The sequence below is a fragment of the Lithobates pipiens genome, unplaced genomic scaffold, assembly GCF_037356315.1.
Source record: "Lithobates pipiens isolate NorthernLeopardFrog02 unplaced genomic scaffold, aLitPip1_a1.2 Scaffold_28, whole genome shotgun sequence".
Classification (NCBI taxonomy): Eukaryota; Metazoa; Chordata; class Amphibia; order Anura; family Ranidae; genus Lithobates; species Lithobates pipiens.
The window spans coordinates 86,829,563-86,852,563 of record NW_027507789.1 but is presented as its reverse complement, the minus strand read 5'-3'; the positions used below and the strand labels follow the sequence as shown (position 1 = coordinate 86,852,563).

The 23,001-nt window shown below is 46.7% G+C and overlaps 1 protein-coding gene and 1 pseudogene across 5 annotated transcripts in view; both read right to left on the bottom strand.

Moving 5' to 3' along the window:
- Positions 1 to 23,001, bottom strand: part of TUBG1 (tubulin gamma 1) — a 317,008-nt gene that overhangs the window by 200,319 nt on the left and 93,688 nt on the right. For all 5 annotated transcript variants that reach the window (XM_077459460.1, XM_077459458.1, XM_077459461.1 and 2 more), the window contains 2 exons: positions 17,830 to 17,898; positions 17,666 to 17,745 (listed from right to left, as the gene is read on the bottom strand). In XM_077459460.1, coding sequence (XP_077315586.1) covers positions 17,666 to 17,745; positions 17,830 to 17,898 — 149 coding nt within the window. The remainder of the gene's footprint in view (positions 1 to 17,665; positions 17,746 to 17,829; positions 17,899 to 23,001) is intronic.
- Positions 20,832 to 20,951, bottom strand: LOC143936609 (5S ribosomal RNA; annotated as a pseudogene).

Below are 23,001 nucleotides of genomic sequence, written 5' to 3'. Positions count from 1 at the left end.
GATGGGGAGCGAGCGGAATAGGTAAAGTATCCTAGGGAGGAGGGTCATTTTGACCGCGTGGACCCTACCTAACCATGACAATTTGTGGAATGACCATTGATCCAGATCAGTCTTAAGCTTCTTGAACATGGGGGGATAGTTGCGTTTATAAAAGGTGGCTGAAGTTGGGAGTGAGATGGACGCCTAGATAGGGAATGGAAGTAGAGCTCCAGGAGAAGGGGAAGTGTTCTTTCAGCCAGTCAACCAGAGCTTGGGGGAAGGAGATATTAAGGGCTATGGATTTGGACATGTTGACCTGTAACCCTGAGGCCTGACCGAATTGAAGGAGATGGAGAATATTAGGAGTAGATATGACTGGGGGAAGTGACAAAAAGGAGGACATAGTCAGCGAATAATGCGCATTTGTGTACTGATTGGCCACAGTTGGCTCCATGAATGTCTGGGTGACTCCTAATGGCAATCGCTAGTGATTCGACTCCTATAGCATAAAGGAGGAGGGACAGGGGGCAGCCCTGTCTGGTGCCTTTAGAGATTGGGAAGGGGTCAGAGAGATGCCCTTGAAGTCTGACTTGGGCCCTGGGTTGGAAATAGAGGGTCCCCAGGAGGGTCATGAAATGGAAGCCGAAGCCCCATCTCTCAAGGGTGTGGAATAAGTATGGCCAAGTAATAGTGTCGAAGGCTTTCTGTAAGTTAAGTGAGCGGAGGAAACCCTCCTGTGGGGGCTCCCATCCCACTGAGCTTGAAGTAGGCTCTCCTTATCTCGTCCGGTCCCTGTCTCCCTGGAATAAAGCCTACCTGGTCTTTGTGGATATAGGACCCTATATAAAGGATCCCAGTCTGTTAGAGAGGATTTTTGTTGTCATTTTGAGGTCATTGTTGATTAGAGAGATGGGTCTATAGATGCTTACTAGGCTCTGGTCGTTGCCAGGTTTGGGGATGACAGAGATGTATACAAGATTGGAAGCCGGGTCAATAGGCGAGTTTTGATCAAGGGAATTCAAGAACAGGGCCAGATAAGGAGATAGGACCTCCGTGAAGGACTTATAATAACAATTAGAGAATCCATTAGGGCCAGGGGCAGAGCCTTTTTTGAGAGTCTTAATTACTTCACTAACTTCCTCCTCGGAAAAGGGGGGTGTCCATGATTAGGCGGTGGGCATCATAGATTTTGGGGAGGGGGATGCTGTCAAGGAATAAGTTGATTGTTTGGCTGTTACCCGGGCTAGGTCCCGAGTAGAGATTTGAACAGAACTTGTGGAAGGCTTCCAAAATTTGTTTGGGATTTTGGGTCAGAGGTCCAGATAGGGACCTGATTTTTGGTAGAGCCTGTACTCTATATTTTGCCGCAAGGTGGGGACCCAATTTATCCGAGTTAAGATAGAATCTACCACTTACCCATCGCAGGTGTTAGCGTTGAGAGCTGTATTAAGTGCAATCCTGGCTGCATCCAGGCGTGCGGTGTAAAAAAGGTAGGGTTAAAGTTTTTTTCGGGAAGTGGGTTTCTTGAAGTAGAATGATGTCAATTTTTCTCGAGTGATAACTATGGAAAGCTTTGCGTCTTTTCATTGGGGAGTTCAGACCCTGCTTGTTGTGTGTTGCTATCTTGAGGGATGGGAGTGTCGGGGTATCGTCAACCATGGACATGAGGGTGTTGGAGTGAAGAAAGGCTTAAATGTCTCCCCTGATCCAGCTGAGGAGAGTTCTTTGGCGGAGATATGCGGAGCTGGCCCCGGGGCCACGTGGAAGTCATATGGAGAGCTCCCCTTGGAGATACCCGAGGAAGAAGGGAGGTAAGAGCAAAGATAGAGAGGGAAAACCAGAGAGGAAAGAGGAAGAGAAGAGGGCGGGGGGGCAGGCATCCTGGACTGTTTGTCAGCAGGGTTGGGCGGCCAACGCCTGCTCCGATTCCCTAGACTGTACAGGGAACGGTTAGAAGGCATACCTAAAAAGGGATGCGGTCCTGGTGGCATCCTGAGGGAAAAATAAGAAACCCTCAAGACTACAACAGGAGGAGCGGCAAAAGGTTCTGCTCCGGCCGTAAGGCGTTATGCTTTAGAATAGCGCGGGGGGACCCCCCAGGGGTTCAATTGGAAAAAGTAGACCATCAATGCGAATGAGTCAGACAGTCTCCAGTCAAAAAATAAATAAAAATAAAGGAGGTTCAGCAAGTCAGGAACAGACTGGATGTGTGAAGGGGTCATTCAGAAAACCGGCCCAGTCAGGAGTTTGGGACCAATCCCTTTAGGGAAAGCAGGCCAAGCGAATCATCTTGGTGGGATGGAGTCCCGGTGTCTCTGATTGTTGTTTCATCCCCATCGGGGGGGGGGGGAGCGGGCTAGTTGGAGGGGGTCTCCTAGACGAGCTTGGGCGGGTCTCCATCTGGTGGTGGTCAATGTCCTGGGAGATGAGTCCAAGTTGAAGAAGTCAAGGAGACCTCTTCATGATTTCCTCTTTGACCCCATAGAAATGGGGCTTGACAACAATGTCCCGGGGGAGGCCATCCTGGCGAGGAGCTTGAAGAACTCTATGTGCTCTATCCAATTCCAGCCTGTGGTCTGGAATGTCTGGGATGAGGTCTTTAATCAGGGCTTTGACTGTCGTGGAAATCGTAGCATCTGCTTCTATTTTCCAAATCTTCCAGTTTGGATTGTGCAGTTTCAAGTTGGTCCTGAAGTGAATGAATACTCAAGGTATTCTGATTTGTGCATGCAGTAGAATCATCAACAGCTTGCTCAATCGCGTCTATCCTGGCCCCCAGGCTCTGAATGTCTGCTTTGATTGAGGTGGTGATCTGTGCTGCATTTTAGGCCAGGCCCACTGCCAGCATGTCAGAGAATCTGTTTAGAAGCTGGGCCATGTCAGGGGGATAGTTAGGCTGCATGGTGGAGGCCTGCGGGGAGGCTGGGATGCTGCCAGGTATATTGCTGAGGGGGGAGTAAGGCATGCCGGCCTGCAGTCTGCCCAAAAGTGACTCAGTTGATGCCGGGGAGGAGAAGGGGTGCTGGCAATTACTCACAGGGTGATGAGGAGTCAGAGGAGGGTCCGTTGCAATGGGGTCTGTGGCTGGGTCTCCGCATGGATTCAGCGCGGCCACCATCTTGGGAGGCTCAGAGGGAACCAGGCTGAAGTTTAGATGCCGGTTAACCTCTCTCTTAGGAGGTGGTCCCGACATGCAGGAGGTGTCCCTGCTGTGACCGGAGTTCATTGGGGGTCTCGCTGTCTTTGTCCACTAATGATAGTACGATCTGGGCGCCTTAGAAGACCGGAGCGGAGCTCCCGGCTAGCGTGGCGTTCTGGAAGTCCCAGGCATGCGCACTCTGTCGCCACCTTTATTTTTAACTCCATCTGTAGAAGGTCAAGTAATCTACTTATGACCTACTTCCTTGGGTGCCAACCCCTGGTTTCATACCAGGAGACATATGCTTTCCAGACTCCATAATACAGTGGGGACGGAAAGTATTCAGACCCCCTTAAAATTTTTCACTCTTTGTTATATTGCAGCTATTTGCTAAAATCATTTAAGTTCATTATTTTCCTTCATTAATCCTGCCAAACAGCACAGAGACGAGCCTCAAACCTTCTGGCACAAAGTCACTTGGAGTAATGAGACCAAACTTGAGCGCCTACGATTAAAGATACGGAAGTAGATCGCTGATGTTTTGGGGATGTGTAAGCTACAAAGGCACAGGAAATTTGATCAAAATTGTTGGCAAGATGAATGCAATATGATATTAAAAAATACTGGAGGAACATTTGCATTCATCAGCCAGGAAGCTGCACATGGAATGTACTTGGACATATCATCATGACAATAATCCAAAACACAAAGCCAAGTTGACTTGTAGCTGTAGCAGAATAAAGTGAAGGTTCTGGAGGGGCCATCTCAGTCTCGTGACCTCAATATTATTGAGCCACTCTGGGGAGATCTCTAAACATGCATTTCATGAAAGACAGTCCAAGAAATGACAGGAACTGGAGGCTTTTTACCAAGAGGAATGGACAGCTTTACCATCTAAGATAAAGGGCCTCAACCACAAATATCACTGTATTAAGAACTGGGGGATCAGGGTCTACTGAATGCTACTGATCGTAAAACTATCATAACGTACCACTGTCCTATAATTTTAGAAAAAAAACAAATGGCAAAAGGTCTGAGGCAACTATAGACTCTCCTGGTATGGGTAAGGACATGTATGCGCATTTGTATAAAAATCTATAATTTATTGAAGCAAAAAAAATTATTAAAAAGATCCCGACGAGAGATAATATACATATAAATTCATTCTCTGAACAAGAACTGAATAGTTGGGCATACATTCATCCAGGAAAGGAATCGGAATGTTGTCCTAGGTCAAAGTCTGAACTGACCTAGGATGACGTTCCAATTCCTTTATACAAATTTGGATGCAAGTATCATGCTTTTGTTTCAATTTTATATTTTTATACAAATGCATATGCAATTCCTTACTGTACCATGAGAGTCCATAGTTGCCGCAGACCTTCTTGCCATTTGTTTTTTCTTTTTTTTGATCAGGTTTATGTTGCCTTTATGATTTAAAAAGTGTAAACACAGTTAATGGATATTAAATGGCTTCATGGCTTTCATCCATGAGTAAAAAATGTTTGTGTTATCATTCATATTCTCAGAAAAATGGACAAGAAATCAAATTCTACCAGGGTATGTAAACTTATGAGCACAACTGTATATTACTCTCCAATTTTTGGGTAAAAAAATAAAATAAAAATACCAACAGGCATATATTGATTGATTTGTGCAAAAGTTATAACGTCTACAAACTAAAGGATAGATTTAGGGACTTTATTTTTGTTTTGACTAGTAATGGCAGCGGTCTGTGATTCTTAGCGGGACTGCGACATATCGGCAGGCAAATCTGACTCCAAATGACACTTTATGGGGACCAGTGACATTATTACATTGATCAGTGCTAAAAATAAAAAAATAAAAAAAAATAATAAAAAAAAATGCACGGATCAATGTAAAAATGACACTGGCAAGGAAGGGGTTAACTGTGTTCCCACTGTGTGTGTGTGGGGGGGGGGGGGGGGGGGTGCTGCCAGGGAAATGACAGATCACCGTTCCCGATGACTGGGAACAGTAGATCTGTCATGTCCCCTGTCAGAACAGGGATTTGCTTGTTTACAAAGGTTGATCCACATTCTGCCTCTGAACTAGGTGATTGCAGGTCGCTGGTGAGAGTGTCCGCTTGACCATGCGGCCATGCTTCCACAGCGGGCACGTGCCGCCACTATGCCTGCATGAGCCACCGTATAGCTACGGCGATTCGCATAGGAAAGCCAACCTGCCGCCGAATAACTGGCTGGTAGGCAACTAGTTTAAATTATTATATCCATGCAAATAAGTCTCGGCCATTAGTAATACTTTAATATAACAGCCTTATATCTCTTTTTTTTTTTCTTTCTTTCTTGTTCAACTATTTTATTCAAACAAGTAGAATACAGTACAATACAGAGAATAAGTTGTATAATTATTCTTATAAGCCAATCAATAACCTGTAAAACGTGAGCTGATGTGATCTTCAGATAGGGGGGAACGGTAGGTCTTACGGAGCCTAGGTCTTGGGGGGGGGGGGGGAAAAAAAAAAAAAAAAAAGAGGAAGGCCCCTGGCATATGTGGTCAGTGAAGGACCGCAGGAGGGTTTAACATTTAACGCAACAGCAAGTTAACTTGTCCAGAGTACATTTACCAGAAAATCGGTCAGAGGGGCTTCTCTGTATGGAGCAGCTTAGGTGTATAGTGTGGCCTTTTCCACAATGTTGCATGCAATCAACATAAGGGAGAAGGTCAGTGAGTGGCTAGAGTACCCCTTCTAGCACACTAACCTTCAAAAGAAAATAAAATATGAGGCAACTTTTGAACATGAGGTACTTTAGTCTTGGATGGGAGGATTGTAGTATAACCCCTAAGGTAGTATACAGGACTCCAAGTCCGGGGGCAAAAAGTGGGTGCTCCAAGGCTTTCAGTCTTTCATAGATGGGTACTTTGTCTAGTATGACTGCTTCAGTTTTGATGTGGATCATGGCTTGAGTAATTCAAAATTCCATAGCCAGTATACATAAGGAGGTGGATTTCCATGCTTTTGCTATATGGGTTGTTTAGCTGCTGTGGTGACAGAATAAAAGTTTAAATTGACGGTATGTTAAAGCCTGCGGTTTGTCATTCAGGAGCGCTACTGCTGGGTCTGTCTGGGGTGTATTAAAGAGAGTTGATAGGATCCTAAATACTTCTGCCCAAAAGGTACATATGGGAGATTCCCACCAAATGTGTACATGGATGCCTGGTGTGTCACAGCCACGGAAGCAATACGGGGAATATTGAGGTAGGAATTTGGATATCCTGGCAGGGACCAGGTACTACCTAATGAGCACCTTTTAGTTGGTTTTGAGTGCTACTATATGTTTGGTGAGGCAAATTTTGTAGACTGCCAGATTTGGTACCAGTCCGCTGCATCATAAGAGAGGCTAATGTTTGTAAACCCTCCTGACCTATTTTTACATATAGGCAAGCCTATAAGGCTTACCTCTATATGTACTGAAAATATAGCTCCTAAATTTGCGCAGTTTAGGAGATATTTTATGTAAACTGCACAGATTATGTCATCAGTGCATGAGCAGTGAAGAAACTGCTGTGAATGGCAGCTCCCGCGCACATGTGTGGAAGCAATGTCATGCGGCTCTGGCCAGTCACAGAGCCAGAGTCCATGCCCCCAGAAGGAACAGGGGTGAAGATGGATGCGGCGACATTGCAGGCTTCCTTTGCAGGTAAGCACCACATAATGGGCCAACATGCAATCCAAACTAGCCCATTATGCTTTTACTTTGCAGGGGAATAAAGAGGAAGTAAAACTCATCAGGGTTTACTTCCTCTTTAAGATCTCTCTCCCATTTATCAACATATGTTGGTGGGGCGGTTGTTTGGTATGATAGTAGTTGAGCCCGTGTCTATGGGGGTCAGATTTTCAGGCTCTTTCAAAGGTCGTGAAGCTTGAGGTAGTTGAGTCAGGGGGCATAATTGGGTAAAGAAGTGCTTGAGTTGGAGTTATCTAAAGCAGCCGGTCCCCAACCTTTTTGGCATTGGGGACTGGCTGCGTGGAAAAAAAAGTGTGCCAAGGGCCAGGAGGGCGACGCACGCAGGAGAAAATGTTTTTTTTACGGGCAATGGCTGGTGTTAGCGCTTCAATCATCAGGGCACCATGCTTGTCAGGGCGACTGAAGCACATTATTTCTATTGTATTGTAGTAATTAATGAAATAGCTCAACTCATCATAATGCAGAATCAGTGGGAGTCCTGAGCGTGTTACTTGCCACCAGATGAGAAATGTCACTTGCCACACTGCCTGCTACCAGATACAGAAGGTCACTTGCCACAGTGCCTCCCACCCCTGCATTGGTGGCAGCACTGGTCCATTTAGCACAGCGACAAGCCTCTCTGAATGAAGGCAGAAGAGTGGTGATGGGGAGCACGGAGAGAGATGTCATCTCTGCTTGCTGGCTTCTTCCATCCACTCGGCTCTTAGGCCAGCCACCCGGCTCTTTAATGCCGTCTGTCCAGGTGTCTCAAGCCGGCTGCCTGCACCCGCAGTCCGGCTGCAGAAAGGCTATGGCCCAGTGGTTGACGACTCCTAAATCTAAAGAGTTCAGATGGAAAAGGGTTGTGCGATTCACAAAGTGTCAGGAAGGGTGTGATGGATCTTGAACTAAAGAAGAAGTGGTGGGCTCGGACCAACCCTGCATTAGACCAAGCGGAAAAGGAGGATGGTGCAGAGCAGGCCAGGTAAGAGAAGGGGTTATGGAGGAAGGAAAGCTGGGGACTGTGAGAGGATTGTAGGCCAAAACAAACTTTGTCTGTCCCAAATGGTTAGACTGTGTTTAGTGATGGATCAATGTTGAGAGGGCGATGGCCATAGATTTGCTGTGGAAAGAGGGTCACTCAATGGATTCTAGTGATATCCACAGTGGGATCTCTTTAGTAGCATAGTATTTGGGGAGTTGATCTAGCTGTGACACATAGTAATAGGGTACGCTAAGCCCACATCTGATATGAGGAGTACAGAGAGTGGGCTTAGGCAGACGTGGTTTGATTTAACTCCAGATGTAGTTCGAAGTTCTGCGTTGTAGAATGCGCAAGTAAAAGGATGGGACTTGTATGGCGAGTACCCTGAAGGTAGAGGATTTTAGCACCAATAGACAATTACCGTAGATTCTGCCCATCCATTCCAGGGGTAAAGTAGACCACTTGGACATGAGATTGGTATGGTGAGAAAGCATAGGAGGGTAGTTTGCAGCACAGAGGGCCTCAGAGTTGGCTGTAAACTTGATACACAAGTATGAGATGTAGGCCAGGGGAACTGAAGAATTTCACCCAGTTGAGCCTGTAGACTGGTCGGTAAGGAGATATTTAGAGCTGTCGACTTTTGTGGATTAATAAGGCCAGATACTCGTCCAAAATGGGATAGGGTATATAGCAGGTTAGGGGAAGAGATTAAGGGTAAAGTCAAGAAAATTATGATATCTGCAAAGAGGCATACAGTAGTTTGTACTGATGCCCACCTAATTCTAGGCTTTGGATATTTGAGTTTGATCGAATCAGGGGCAACAGTGGCTCAAGAGCCAGGGTGAAGAGTGGTGGCGAAAGAAGAGAACCCTGATGGGTGCCTCATTCTGTGGGGTGCTCAGAGAGGAAGCCCGAGTAGCACACAAAGCCTTTTGGGTTTTGGTAAAGGGCAGAAACCCTGTCCAAAAAGTGTGAGCCAAATACCCATCGTTGAAGGATGTAAGTGAGATAAGACCATGAGAGGGTATCATATGCCTTTCGTATATCAAGAGATGAAACAAGATGGTATTCGGCAAGTGCGGGCAGTGTGAGCTAGTAGTGTAGCTCTTTGTATGTTGTCACCTGCTTCATGGGAGGGAATTAATCCTGTTTGGTCTTTGTGAACTAAGGAACCAATGATAGGGTTGAGATGAGTTGATGATTTTATTGCAAATTGGATTCCCGCAGCTGTGATGGGTTTCTCCAATGTTGCTCTGCGAGAGGAAGAAAGCTTAGAAAGGTGTATAGTAGAGAGAAGGTTATCCATGCAGGATTGGTCAAACGTATTTGGATTTTTGTAGAGATCAGATCCTGCGAAATTCTTGTAGTATTTTTTGGGGATTACTGGAATATGTATTCTTGGCTAGCTTCAGTCGTATTGGTTTAAGAGTGTAGTCTTCCTTGGGGAGTGCCAGAGCAAGGAATGTGTCCGGTTTGTTAGCTTTCACATAAATATTTTCTCGTGATTTGCGAAGTAGTTTTTCCACCAAAGAAAGATTTGCAAAATTATATAACAAAGAAAAAAACATGATATTTAAAACGGCTCAACTGTAAAATCCTTTTCTTTGATGTACATCAGGGGACACAGAAACATAGTAATTATTATGTGGGTTATAGGGCCACTGATAGGCGATGGCCACTGGCACGCCCTAAGGCAAGTGCACTTCCTATATAACCCCTCCCACTACTGGGAGTCCTCAGTTTTGTAGCCAAGCAATACAAGTGTATACCAAGAAGGGAGGGACTTCTGTATCCCCTGATGTACATCAAAGAAAAGGAATTTACATGCAAGCGGTTTTAAAAATCCTGTTTGCTTTTCATACACCAGGGGACACAGAGCCATAGGAGTTACTATGTGGGATGTCCCATAGCAATGGCAACTAAAGGGAGGGAGACAACAAAAAAGAAGGGAAAAAGGAGACCAGAGGACTCATACTGCAGCCTGCAGTATACTGTGCCCAAAGGCAATATCCTCATGACCTTTAACATCGATTTGATAAAATCTGGTTAACGTATGAACCGAAGAACAAGTTGCGGCCTTTCAGATCTGAGCCATAGAGGCCTGATAATGCACTGCCCAAGAAGCACTAATTCCCTTGGTTGAGTGTGCTTTAACATGAAGAAGGAAGAATTTTCTTCTTGAACAATCACTTGACAAATCCATTTGGAAAATAGTAGATTTTGATGCTGCCTGTCCCAATTTTGGACCCTCTGGCAGTACAAACAAAACATCTGTTTTGCAAACCTGAAAGGTCGCCTTTAAATAGACTGATCGCTCTTACTACATCAAGGGAACCTAGTGCCTTCTCTTCTCTAGATTGAGGCTCTGGGGAGAAAGAAGGAAAAATAATATCTTGGCTTAAATGAAAAAAAAAAAAAAAAAAAAAAAAAAAAAAAAAAACTGTCAGCACTTTTGGTAGGAATTCAGGATAAGGACGCAAAACCACCTTATCCTTATGCATGATCAAATACGTCTCTTTAAAAGACAGAGCCACTAGCTCCGATACTCTTCTAGCAGAAGAAATGGCAATCAAAATTATGATCTTTCTTGTCAAAAGAACCAAGGGATTTTCCCGTAAAGCCTAAAAAAAAAAAAAAAAAAAAATGGATTTTTGTACTCACCGTAAAATCCTTTTCTCTGTAATTCACATACCGACACAGCTCCTCTCTGTAACTAAATGGGTTTGTTAGCCTGCCATTAGGAGAACTAGGAAAAAATTGTAACACAATACACAGAACTTTAGTCCCGCCACGGGGGGCAGACCCTGTGCTAACAACCCTCCCTGCTCCCAGGCAGTACGTCAACAAGCAGTATAACGTAGAGAAAAGGAGGGGTGGGTGCTGTGTCGGTCGGTGAATTACAGAGAAAAGGATTTTACGGCGAGTACAAAAATCCTATTTTCTCTTATATTCACCAACCGACACAGCTCCTCTCTGTAACAAAATGAGACGTCCCCAAGCAGTGCCAAATGAGGGGTGAGAAACCAGCATTAAAACTTCATCCACCATGGCAAGTGGGAACTAGTGAAACTAAAACACAAAAAAAACAGCAGTGTACGGAAAAACACACCACCATAACCGGGCATTCTCAACAGGAGAGATCCCCAACACCACAACCTTTTCGCGGAAGTAATGTAAGTGCATTAATTAACAGTACTGCTTTTTTTTTTAATCGAAAAACCAGGAAAAATCTCAATTGCAACTACACGGCCGCCTGCAAAACTTTGCGGCCAAAACAGGCAGCCGATGCATTGACGTCTACCTTGTAGAAATTGGACGTATGGACAGACAACCAGGTCGCCGCCTTACACACCTGAGCGACAGCCGCTTGGTGTCGGAAGACCCAAGACATTCCGATAGCTCTTGTAGAGTGGGCTGTGACTGGAAAGGGGGGCACCTGCCCCTTCAAGGTGTAGGCTTGGACTACAATCTGTCTGATCCACCTGGAAATGGTGGCCGACGAAACCGCCATACCCTTCATTGGACCAGCCATGAAACAGTGAGTTTGACTTCAGAAAGGGAGCCATGGCAGACAAGTACACCTTCACAACCCCAACCACAATGAGAGCGTGAAGGGCCACCTCTTGGGGGTGCTTCGGCTTAGGAAACGATGGTAATACAATGTCCTCATTGATATGAAAAGCCGAAACCACCTTCGGTAGAAAGGACAGTTGCGGATGCAACACCACCTTATCCATGTGGATGACCAGATAAGGCGACTTGCATGACAAGGCTGCCAATTCTGAAACCCTCCTGGCCAATGTGATGGCCACTAGAAAGAGAACCTTCTGTGAAAGGGTCAACAGGGGAATCTCCCTGATATTCTCACACGGTGGTTTCTGAAGCGCCGACAACACCAGGTTCAAATCCCATGGGGGTAACGGTGGACGCACCAGGGACCACATGTCAAACCCCCTGAACAAAGGTACTCACTAATGAGTGAGACGCCAGGGGTCTCTGAAAAAAAAAAAAAAAAAAAAGACAGCCAGGGCTGAAATTTGGCCCTTAATGGTGCTCAAGGCAAATTTCTGGTCTACTCCTTGCTGAAGAAACTGCAGGATCCTGGATATAGAAAAGGAGCGCAGATGCCACCCTTTCTCCTCACACGTGGAGATGTAGGCCCTCCAGGTACGATGGTATATCTTCCGTGAAGAAGATTTCCGCGCCCTCAGCATAGTTGGAATCACCGAGTCTGACAGACCCTGGTTCCTCAGCACCTGGCTCTCAATAGCCATGCCATTAAAGCCAGCGATGGTAAAGCAGGTTGAAAGATTGGACCTTGAGATAGGAGGTCCTCTCGCAGCAGCAGTCGCCAGGGAGCGTCTGCCACCAGGTCTGTGTACCAGGACCGCTGAGGCCAATCTGGGGCAACCAGGATTTACTGTGATCCCCTCGACTTCCACTCTACGAAACAGACGTGGCAACAGTTTTAGTGGAGGAAAGGCGTAGATCAGCAGGTATTGATCCCACTGAGCCACCAGCTCGCCTGACATGTCTGCCCACGGATCTCTTGTCTTGGACACGAATCTCGGCACCTTCCAACGGGAGGCCAATAGATCCACCTCTGGTGTGCCCCATTTCAGGCACAGCAGCCTGAATATCTCCGGATGCAACGCCCATTCTCCTGGGTCCAGCATCTGACGAATCAGATAGTCCGCCTGCCAACTTTCCACCCCCGGGATGTAAATGGCTGACAGAGCCAGAATGTGTCGCTCTACCCACCGAAGTATGTGAGCGACCTTGGTGATTTATGTACGCCACAGTGGTGGCGTTGTCCGACTGTATCCTGGCCGGACATCCTTGAAGACACATTGACCACGTGTGGAGGCACAGCCTGATTGCTCTCAATTTGAGCAGACTGATCGGCAACCTGGATTCGTCCATCGACCAGAGGCCCTGAGCCGACTGAATCCCCATCACTCCACCCCAGCCTGAGAGACTAGCGTCCGTAGTGATCACCGTCCATTTCAAAGGAAGGAACGATTTTCCGGACTGAATCACCGGGGACCTCAACCGCCAGATCAGAGAGTCCCTGATTGGCTGGCTCACCTGGATCTGTCGATCCAGGGACAATGGAGCTTTGTCCCATTTTGTAAAAATCTCTTTCTGCAGGACTCTGGTGTGGAACTGGGCATAAGGTACTGCCTCAAAGGAAGCTACCATGAGCCCCAGTACTCGCATGCAAAAACGGAGCGACAACCACTTACGGTTCGTCAGTAGTTTGACCGCAGGGGAGAAAGACCCTCGCTTCCCTGGAGTCCAATAGTAAACCCAGGTACTCCAGACGCTAGGTCGGCACAAAAACCGACTTCTTTAGGTTCAACAGCCACCCAAATTCTCACAGAGGCTGCATGGTGATCGCCCCATCCTCTTCTAATTCCGAAGCGGAAGATGCTCTCAGGAGGAGATTGTCTAGGTAACCCACGATCGTGATCCCGTGTTGTCACAGCAACACCAATACTGGAGCCAGTATTTTGGTAAAGACTCGGGGGGCTGATGCCAGGCCAAAGGGAAGAGCCACAAACTAGTAATGGGCTTCCCCGACTGCCAAACGCAGGTACGCATCCTGGCTGTCCAAAGATGACAGGGAGTCCCCTTGATGGAGTGCAGCGACTACTGAGCGAACTGATTCCGTTCTGAACCTCTGCACTTTTACAAAGTGATTGAGGGCTTTAAAGTCCGAGACTGAACGCAGTCATTCCTTCTTGGGAACCAAAAACAGATTTGAGTAGAACCCCTGGAAGCGTTCCGGAACTGGTACAATCACCCCCCTGATTCAGCAAGTCCCTTACTGGCCCTAGCAGGGCCTCCCGGCGAACCGGGGACGCGGGTATGCTGGAGGGGAAGAATCTGTTTGGCGGCCAAGAGAGAAACTATCTTGTAGCCTGTGGAAATCAGATTGCAGTCTCATTGGTCGGATAACTGGGAGGCCCACCGGGCTGCAAACTCCCGAAGGTGACCCCCCCACCAGATACGCAGGTGGGGGCAAACTTTCATGCAGTAGCACTTTTGTTCGTAGGCTTGCGGTTCCAGGGACGCTTTTGACCGTCTGTGGACGTCCTGTCGAGCTGGGAACGTTTTGTCGAAGCACTGGGCGGACGAAAAAGCCGCTTGTGAGCGGAAAAGGAGGGCCCTTGCCTGCGGCGTGGCTCCTTAGCCTTCCTGGCCTGTGGGAGTAGTGTACTCTTACCACCCTTGGCATTTTTATTAAGGTCATCCAACGAAGCTCCAAAGAGCCGGTCGCCAAGGAAGGGAAGATCCGTCAGGGCTTTTTTGGATGCCTGGTCAGCAGATCAGCATTTAAGCCAAATCAGGAGCCTCAGCACCACAGCTGACACTGAAGCCCTGGATAACAGAGGGAGAGCATCCAGGGACGCATCACAAACGTACTTAAGGCCTTTCACTAGTTGGTCTGCTAGTTCCACGCAGACAGGGGAGGCCTTTTGCTCTCCCAATTCGCGGTGCAAAAGCTTTGCCCACTCAGTCAGTGTCTGTGACACCAGTGCGGATGCCAGTACTGGTCGCACGGCTGACCCCACAACCGTAAACAAGAATTGAGCCACTGGCTCGGCCTTCCTGTCCGTGGGATCCTTGAATGCAGGAGTCCCTTCTACTGGGATCGTGGTTACTTTATTTAACCTGGATACTGGGGGGTCCACGACTGGAGGAGCAGACCATTTCTTGAGAAGGCTTTCCTCAAAAGCCTAAGGCACTACCATGTTTTTGGGGACCGAAAGGGTCCTTTGCGGCCGACCCCATTCCCTGTAGATGAACTTGTCAAAATATGCCAAATATGGGAACACCTTTTGTGAACGTGCTGGCTTGCGGGACCCAAAAGGGACCGATACATCAGCAGAGGGATCCGCTGGCTCCAACAAGCACTTTGTCGCGCCCGGACGGGGAATCATCCTCACTGTCCGAATGGTCCTGGTCAGCCTCGTCTTATAGGTCAGAGCAGGGGTCACCAGCCGCAGCAGGGCCCAAGTCTGCATCAGAGCTCTCCCCAGAGGATGGGGGGGTAGGGGACTTTTATGCGCACCTTTCCTTCTACGCACCGCCTCTATTTTAAAAACAAAAGAGTTAAGGACCGCCGTCGGGGTGTCCATGGGCACATCTCTATCCGCAGGTATCCCAGTTGCAATAGCCTGAATTTCAGGGGAAGAAACACCAGTTTCTGAAGCCATGCTGACCCTACCCTGTCTGCCACCTGCAAGGGGACTAATGACAGTGAAGGTCCAACCCCCCTACTGACGCTGCGTGGGGGGGTAGGGGTACCTAGCGCCAGACTCACCACCCTGGTGCATTTTGTGAATGTTACTAGCCGTGCCTGTAGTCCCTAGGAGGTTACCCAGTTGCAGAGTGAAGAAACTGTGTCAGCAGCTGTATAGAATAGCGGTGAAATGATCTGCAGAGCTGCACCAGCATTCAGGGAAGAGCCATCCAGCATCCTGTATACACAGTGGACACAGGAAACAACATGCGAGAGCACATGTAAAGCTGTCACAAGAGAACTGCGGTGAAAAGAGTGCTGGGGCTTCAAAAAAAAAGGCCGCCAATGCAACTAATAGGAAAATCCTATAGAAAATGGCTGCTGAGGCTCACAAAAGGGGAACCTGCTTTGCCAACAATCAAAATGGCCGCCGGACAGCGCCATGCGGTGACAGAAAAATCACAGAACAGTGCTGCCTGCCTTTAGCCAGAACATCTCCACAGACACATTTTTGAGACCCCCCCAGACCAGGACCAATGCTAGCCGCACAGAGCCCCCTACAGTTGAGAGACCCAGCGAACCGCGACACACACACACACACACACACACACACACACACACACACACACACACACCTCCCCCCCGGAAGGAGGAAGAAGGGGAGATAGGGACGTGGGAGAGAAGAGAAGGAGGTTAGGTGGCCCCTGAATCAACATCCCAGGGAATGCCCAGCTGCTCACCCCACCGAAGCAGGGAGAGCTGTACTTCGCAGTCCTGAAGAGCTGGGAGACATTCCATCACAGACCTACTCCTGTGCAGTTACAGGGTAGCTGCTGGCCCGGTATACTGTGATCCAGACATCAGTAGCCCGGTCATATGTATACCCTGGAGCATTGAAGCTCACGACCACCTCTGGAGCTGAGGTATGTCGTGGCCTGCCGAGCCTTAGCTGCGGCCTGCACACGCTCGATAGCTGGACTGGGGAGACTACAAGGATAACTTAACCAGCCTGTCACCCAGCCGGCAGTTGATAGAAGATCCCAGGATCTTTCATCTTGCGCAAAAAACATCAAACCTGCATCAAAAAAATTGACCAAAGGGCCCACAGTTTCCTAGGACATTCTCCTTCACTAGGCAAAATAAAACCGAGTTCTGCCTGGGAGCAGGGAGGGTTGTTAGCACCGAGTCCGCCCCCCCGGGGCAGGACTAAAAAGTTCTGTGTACTGTATTACAATTTTTGCCTAGTTCTCCTAATGGCAGGCTAACAAACCCATTTAGTTACAGAATTAACCATTCAGTTACTGTGTTGGTCGGTGAATATCAGAGATAAGGCTGATTCTGCAAAGCTGATAAGACCAAAATGAAATACCAAGGACTTAGGAGGTGCCTTGATAGGGGGATTAAACCATGGTATCCCCTGAATAAATATACATACCAGAGAGTGGGAAGCAAGAGGCCGTTGGAAAAAAAAAAAAACATTGACAAGGCCGAGATCTGGCCCTTGATAGTACTCAAGGCCAGCTTCATTTCAGATCCTATTTGCAAGAAATCAATGATCCTACCTATGACATAGTTCCTGGGGTACCAACCCCTGGATCAACACCAAAAAACATATGCCTTCCAGCAAAACCTTGTTTCTGCGGACATGAGGCCCAGGTACCATTCATTTAGCCCATTAAAAAGACATCAGAATGGCTGGCCCCAGCAAGGATTGCTTCCAGTGGAGCTCAGCACAGCACATCTTTACTAATGACTAACACCTTAGACACTGGCGAAAAAACTGATGACTCCCAGTAGTGGAAGGGGTTATATAGGGAGTACACGTGTTGCCTTAGGGGCGTGCCAGTGTCCATCACCTATCAGTGGTCCATATAACCCACATAGTAACTACTATGACTCTGTGTCCCCAATGCAACAAAATAAATACACAGTGATAATTAAATACCACCAAAAGAAAGATCTAATGGTGTGAAAAAAAAAAAAAAGAAAGTACAGTGTTGCATGACTGCGCAAATGTCATTCATTCAAAGTGTGACAGCGCTGAAAGTTAGCCTGGGCAGGAAAGGGTAAAAGTGCATTCAAGTGTTTAAAGGCATTTTCCCCATTTATGAATATGTAATTATGGACTTGTAATTACATATGGTTTATAGTAAGGATTATCACGATTATGTTGAATATTTTAATTTTTCAGCAAACTTCTCACAGCACCTCTGTTGATTATAATTTTGGTTACCATAGTGCAGCTCACAATATATATATTATTTTGGTTAGTCATTCTTACCAGGTAAATAATTATATTTGCTTTGGGGCCTTTGATGTTGTGGGATTCACCAATTCATTCATTAGATTTCACAATTACTATTCGTTTTCTGGGCGTGAAGAGCACAAGTTTATTAATAACATTTAAATAGTATGTTCTCAATTAATGTCTACACATACTCGATACCTTACTACACATGAACCTGCACCCCAGAGCATGTGAATACTAACGTGATCATAATGCTGCGTTTCACAAAATCTTTTCTTATGTGGAAAGCTATAATAATTTTTTATCCAGAACAACATTTAGCAGTGTGCCTTAAAACCTGTTGGAGCCTTTTTACCTGTCATTTAATCTTTCCAAGAGATATGAGCCCAATCCAGAGCCTGTTCCTCCAGCGATAGAATGGCAGAGAACAAACCCCTGTACAAAAACAAGGAGAGAACATCTTACCTAGCCACCATTGCTTAGCACATACTATATGTTAAAATAGATACCTACACGCACCTCAAGACTGTCACTGCCATCAGCTTCACGATCAATGATGTCAAATATATCTTCATGAATTTTCTCACCCTGTGGAGTCAGTGCATCAATATAGTTTCAGTATACAAAGAATTGATCATCAAGCCCCCCCCCCCCCCCCCCCCAAAAAAAAAAAACGAAGAATTCCAGCCTAACACTAGCTAGTCTTAAAACATGTTTCCTTCCCCCTCCTGCAAACAATACTACTTAACCCATGTAAAAAATAAGTATGGATATACTTACCCATTTTTAGTCCCCTCCGATCACGTGAACCCCTGTGCTAGTGAGCTGTGGCTGCAAGTGAGAGAAGGGACCCCTTGACAATGGGAATTCTAGAAGATGTGCCATCACTTATAGGTTCCTGTGTCTCAGCTGCTGTCGGTGATCCCTCCTCACCTGTGCAGTTGCCATACTGTACTTGCATGCTCCACATATACCATAAAAAATAAAAATAAATCCTTGCATATTGTCAAAAAGATTTTAGGATCACATCTTCCTTGATATTACTTTTTTTCCCCCATTAACAAGTTTGCTTATAATCTAGGAGCCAGCTAAAAACATTGAGACAGTTTTTTTTTTGTTTTTGTTTTTTTAACTAAAATATATTTCAAGTGGTAGTAAACCCTTTACAACCAATTTATACTGCAGGCAAGCCTATAATTAGGCTTACCTGTAGCTACACTGGATATCTCCTAAACCTGCACTGTTTAGAAGATATCCCTGTATTTGCATGTACCAACGTCATTGGCATAAGCAAACTGAAGCAATGGCACGTACTTGCTGTTAATTCAGTTCTACTGTGCCGTTACCAGGCGCACGTGCGGGAGTGACGTAATTGCGACTCTGGCCAATCACAGCGCCGTAACCGCGATACTCAGAAGTAACCCCCCAGGGAAATGTCAGCCGCTAGAGTGCTGAACAAGGACCGATGTGGAGGCTTCAATCTCAGGTAATTAATTCATAATATGCTAGTATGCTATGCATACTAGCTCATTATGCTTTTGTCTGGCAGTTTGTTTATTTTTTGAATAAAAAAAAAAAGGTTTACACCCACTTAATATATATATATATATATATTTTATATAATCAAATACAAATATTTGATTTATTTAGGGGTCAGGCAGCTGTCTCATTCGGTTACGGTGCTGCTGGGTGGGACGGTGTTGTCACTGGGATGTTTTGGGTGGTGCGGGTCCCTTTTGGGCTCTCGGTGTGTGAGGAATTGACAGTTGAGGTTGTTGGAGCTGGAGTTTTTTGTGCGTGTGGCATGGTGTGTGGGCTGGACACTGCCCAACTCCCTTCTGGTGGGGTTGGGGGGTGTGTGGAGGAGCCTTTCTGAACAGACACAGGTCTGCTGGGGGAGGGGTGTTGAGTATATAGGGGTGCTGGTGTGTAGGAAAGAAAAATTTGGATCTCCTGCAGGATGTCGTGTCTGGTGCCAGCGGTAAGTGGGTTGGGGGGGGGGGGGGGGAGGCACTGGGATGTAGTTTCTGGTTTCCATGGCGACCAGGGATTTGTCGAGCCCCGCCTTACACATGTAGAAAGCTGCATTCCAGGAGAACATCACAGGATCAATCACAACAATCAATCACACCATTAAGATAGTAAATGCAATTTAAATGTCTATTATTACACAACATGCATAATGAGATACCACTATCTAGATTTTGTTTTTCACATTTATAACCCTTAGAAAGAAACTATCCATAAAAAAAAATCCTCCTCGAGTACATATTTCTGAAGCACCAACCTGATGGCATTTAAATAAATTATGTCCCAGATGTGAAAAAAAAAAAAATTCTTCCCAATACTTTCAGTTCTATGGAGACAGCAATATAGCCAGGGAGGAAGGTAACCTTATGGCATGGATCCCTGTGCAAACAGGCGGTCATGCAAGCAGGCATCAAAAGGGTTAACATGGACCATAAACTTCTCTAATGTCCTTAGATCTCAGCAAGGATGCCAGGTCACGGGTAGAAAGATAAGATCTAAGTGCTCATCACTTAAGTATAAGCTTTAATTTTTGTGTTCAAACACAAACTACTCACATACAGATGATAAAAAAAAACAGCATGCAAAAGCCGACAATCAGGTTAGTTCCGTTGGGCTGCATAGCGTAGCTCCTCCCCTGTACACATTAGGTTCAATCAGAACTTCAACGTCGCCGGACTCCTCTCCCCTTCCCTTCGTTAGCAGGCACTTGAGGAATGCGATAAGGCTGATGCCTGGCCTTCGATAGGATTAGAAACGAGGCGGCCCCGAGTACTCTGTAGGAATACAAGGATCCTACTTATGACATTTCCTGGGGTGCCAACTCCTGGATTTACACCAGGAGACTTATGCCTCCCAGACTCCTTAATATGACACTGAAGGCCAGCTTCTTAGCATAACCAAAGTAGAAACTACTGAAGCGGACAGCCCACAGTCTTATTTTAGAATGTGGGTCTCAATAGCCAAACCTTTCAATTTAGTGTTTGTAAGGAAGGATGGAATACCGGACCTTGTGAAAGAAGGTCTGGCCACAGTGGTAGAGACCAAGGTTCCCCCTACCATCATGTTTATGATCTTGGCAAACCAAGATCTCCTGGACCACAAGAATAACCTCCTTCCCTTCTTGCTTGCTCCTGCGAAGAAGGCGCAGAAGAAGAACAGGAGCATAGATCATTAAAAACTGATCCCATGGAATACCAAGGCATCTGTTTCGTAATCTTGTTGTTGAACCCGGATGCCAATAGACCCACGTCCGGAAATTCCCCATACTCAGCATATTGACAGAATGATGCCGGGGGGAAGGAAACAGTCTCCCAGAAACAATAGTTGGAGACTCAAGTAGTCTGCCTGCCAATTCTCCATTCCTGGAATGTAATTGCTGATGGGCAGAAAACATTCCTTGCCTAAGACAGAAAAAAAAAAAATTCACCTTTCTGGGCCGCATGACTTCGTGCCCCTTGGTGATAAGCCACAGCTGTGGCATTGTCAGATTGTGCCTACTGCACCTGGTATTCCCAGGCAGTTTCCCCATCCAGGTACTAACCAGGCCAGACCCTGCTTAGCCTCTGAGATCAGACGAGATTAGGCGCTTTCAGGGTGATGTGGCCATAGGCTGGAACCTGACAGGACAATAGCCTGAGCATCCAGGCCTCCAGGGCCAGGTGTACTGCCCGAATCTCTAGAATATTGATGGGCAAGGTCATCTCTGATCTGGACCATTTCCCTTGGACAGACGCTTCTTCCAGGACTGCTCCCCAGCCCAAAAGGCTGGCATCTGTTACCACCTTCCAGGTAACTGGTAGAAAGGATCTTCCTTTGAAGATTCTTGGATATCGACCATCAATTGAGGCTCTAACGCACTTTGGCGGATAAATGCAATGGGAAGTTCAGAGTTTGGATCTTCTTGTTGCAAGTTGACAGGATACTGTTTTGCAGCAGTCTTGAATGGAACTGCGCATAAGGAACGGCCTCGAAGAAGCCACCATCTTTCCTAATAAACATATGCAAAGATAAATAGAAGGATTCTTTTGTTTTGACCAACCAAATCGGTTCCTTTAAGAAACCGATTCTTTCCTGGGGTAAAAATACCCTTTAGTGGACTGTATCTATGATCAGCCCTAAGCACTGCAATCTCCTTGATGGTTTTAATCACTTAAGGACCGCCGCATGGCAATGCACGTCAGCAGAATGCCACCGACAGGCAAAAGCACGTACATGTACGTGCTTACCTTCCAATGGGTGGGGGGTCCTATCGGACCCCCTCCCGCTGGCTGTGGTGGTCCGCTTCGCTTCAGGGGCAATCCGGGATGAGGGGATGGCCGTTGGTTTCTGGCCATCCCCTCTCGATCGCTCCTGGCGAATAAGAAGCTTCCCCCGCCTGTGTAGTGTAAACACAGGCAGGGAGGAAGTAATGTCACTCCCCTCGTGGCGGTCTTTTTGACAGGACGGCGAGGAGAGAAGACATCCAAGTAAGTGCACCAACAGTCCATTGACACATAGGTACACATAGGCACACTTTCACCCCAGTCACCCCCCGATCGCCCCCGTCACAGTGTTTATTTACTGATCACTGCATTTAGTGTCAGTTGTGACTGTAAAAAGTGTCAGGGCAGTTAGTGTTAGGCCCCTTTAGGTCCAGGGTAACCCCCTACCCCCCCAATAAAGGTTTAACCCCTTGATTGCCCCCCCAGTTAACCCTTTCACCCCCTTTTACCAGTGTCACTAAGCAATCATTTTTCTGATCGCTGCATTAGTGTCACTGGTGCCGCTAGGAAGATAGTTCTTTTTTTAGGTTCACCGCCAGGTTTTTATAGTGTTAGGTACCCCCATAGAATACCTAATAATGGTTTTAACCCCCTGATTGCCCCTAGTTAACCCTTTCACCAGTGTTCACCGTATACGTTTTACGGGTGACGCTGGTTAGGTAGTTCACTTTTTATAGCATCAGGGAACCCGCCATTTATTACCCAATAAAGGTTTAACCCCCTGATCACCCGGCGGGTGATATCAATTAGGTTTTAGGATCAGATAGGGTCTGCGTCACCCCAGGCAGTGCTAGGTTAGTGCCAGTACCGCTAACACCCGCGCACAAAGCATACACCTCCCTTAGTGGTATAGAATCTGAACAGATCAATATCTGATCAGATCTATACTAGCGTCCCCAGCAGTTTAGGGTTCCAAAAAAACGCATTGTTAGCAGGATCAATCCAGATACCTGCTAGCACCTGCGTTTTGCCCCTCCGCCCAGCCCAGCCCACCCAAATGCAGTATCGATCGATCACTGTCACTTACAAAACACAACACACATAACTGCAGCATTTGCAGAGTCAGGCCTGATCCCTGCGATCGCTAACAGTTTTTTTTTGGTAGCGTTTTATACAGTCGCTGACAGCCTAGGTGCTTTTTTACCTGTTTGTCTCACTAGAGAAGAGGCCTACACGTTTCTGAGCATGACAGATAGTGAAGAGGAAGTCACTGATCTGTCAGATTCAGGCTCAGAATACGATCCTGTAGAGGACAGCGGCTCCATGACAGATAGCTCTGATGACGAAGATGAGGTCCCTGCCAACGTCAGGTGTACCCGACCCCGATCTTCTGATGTTGTTGAGGTACAAGAATCGCAGGTCCCTCGTATGGAGCAGAGAAGTACTAGAGCCGCTCATC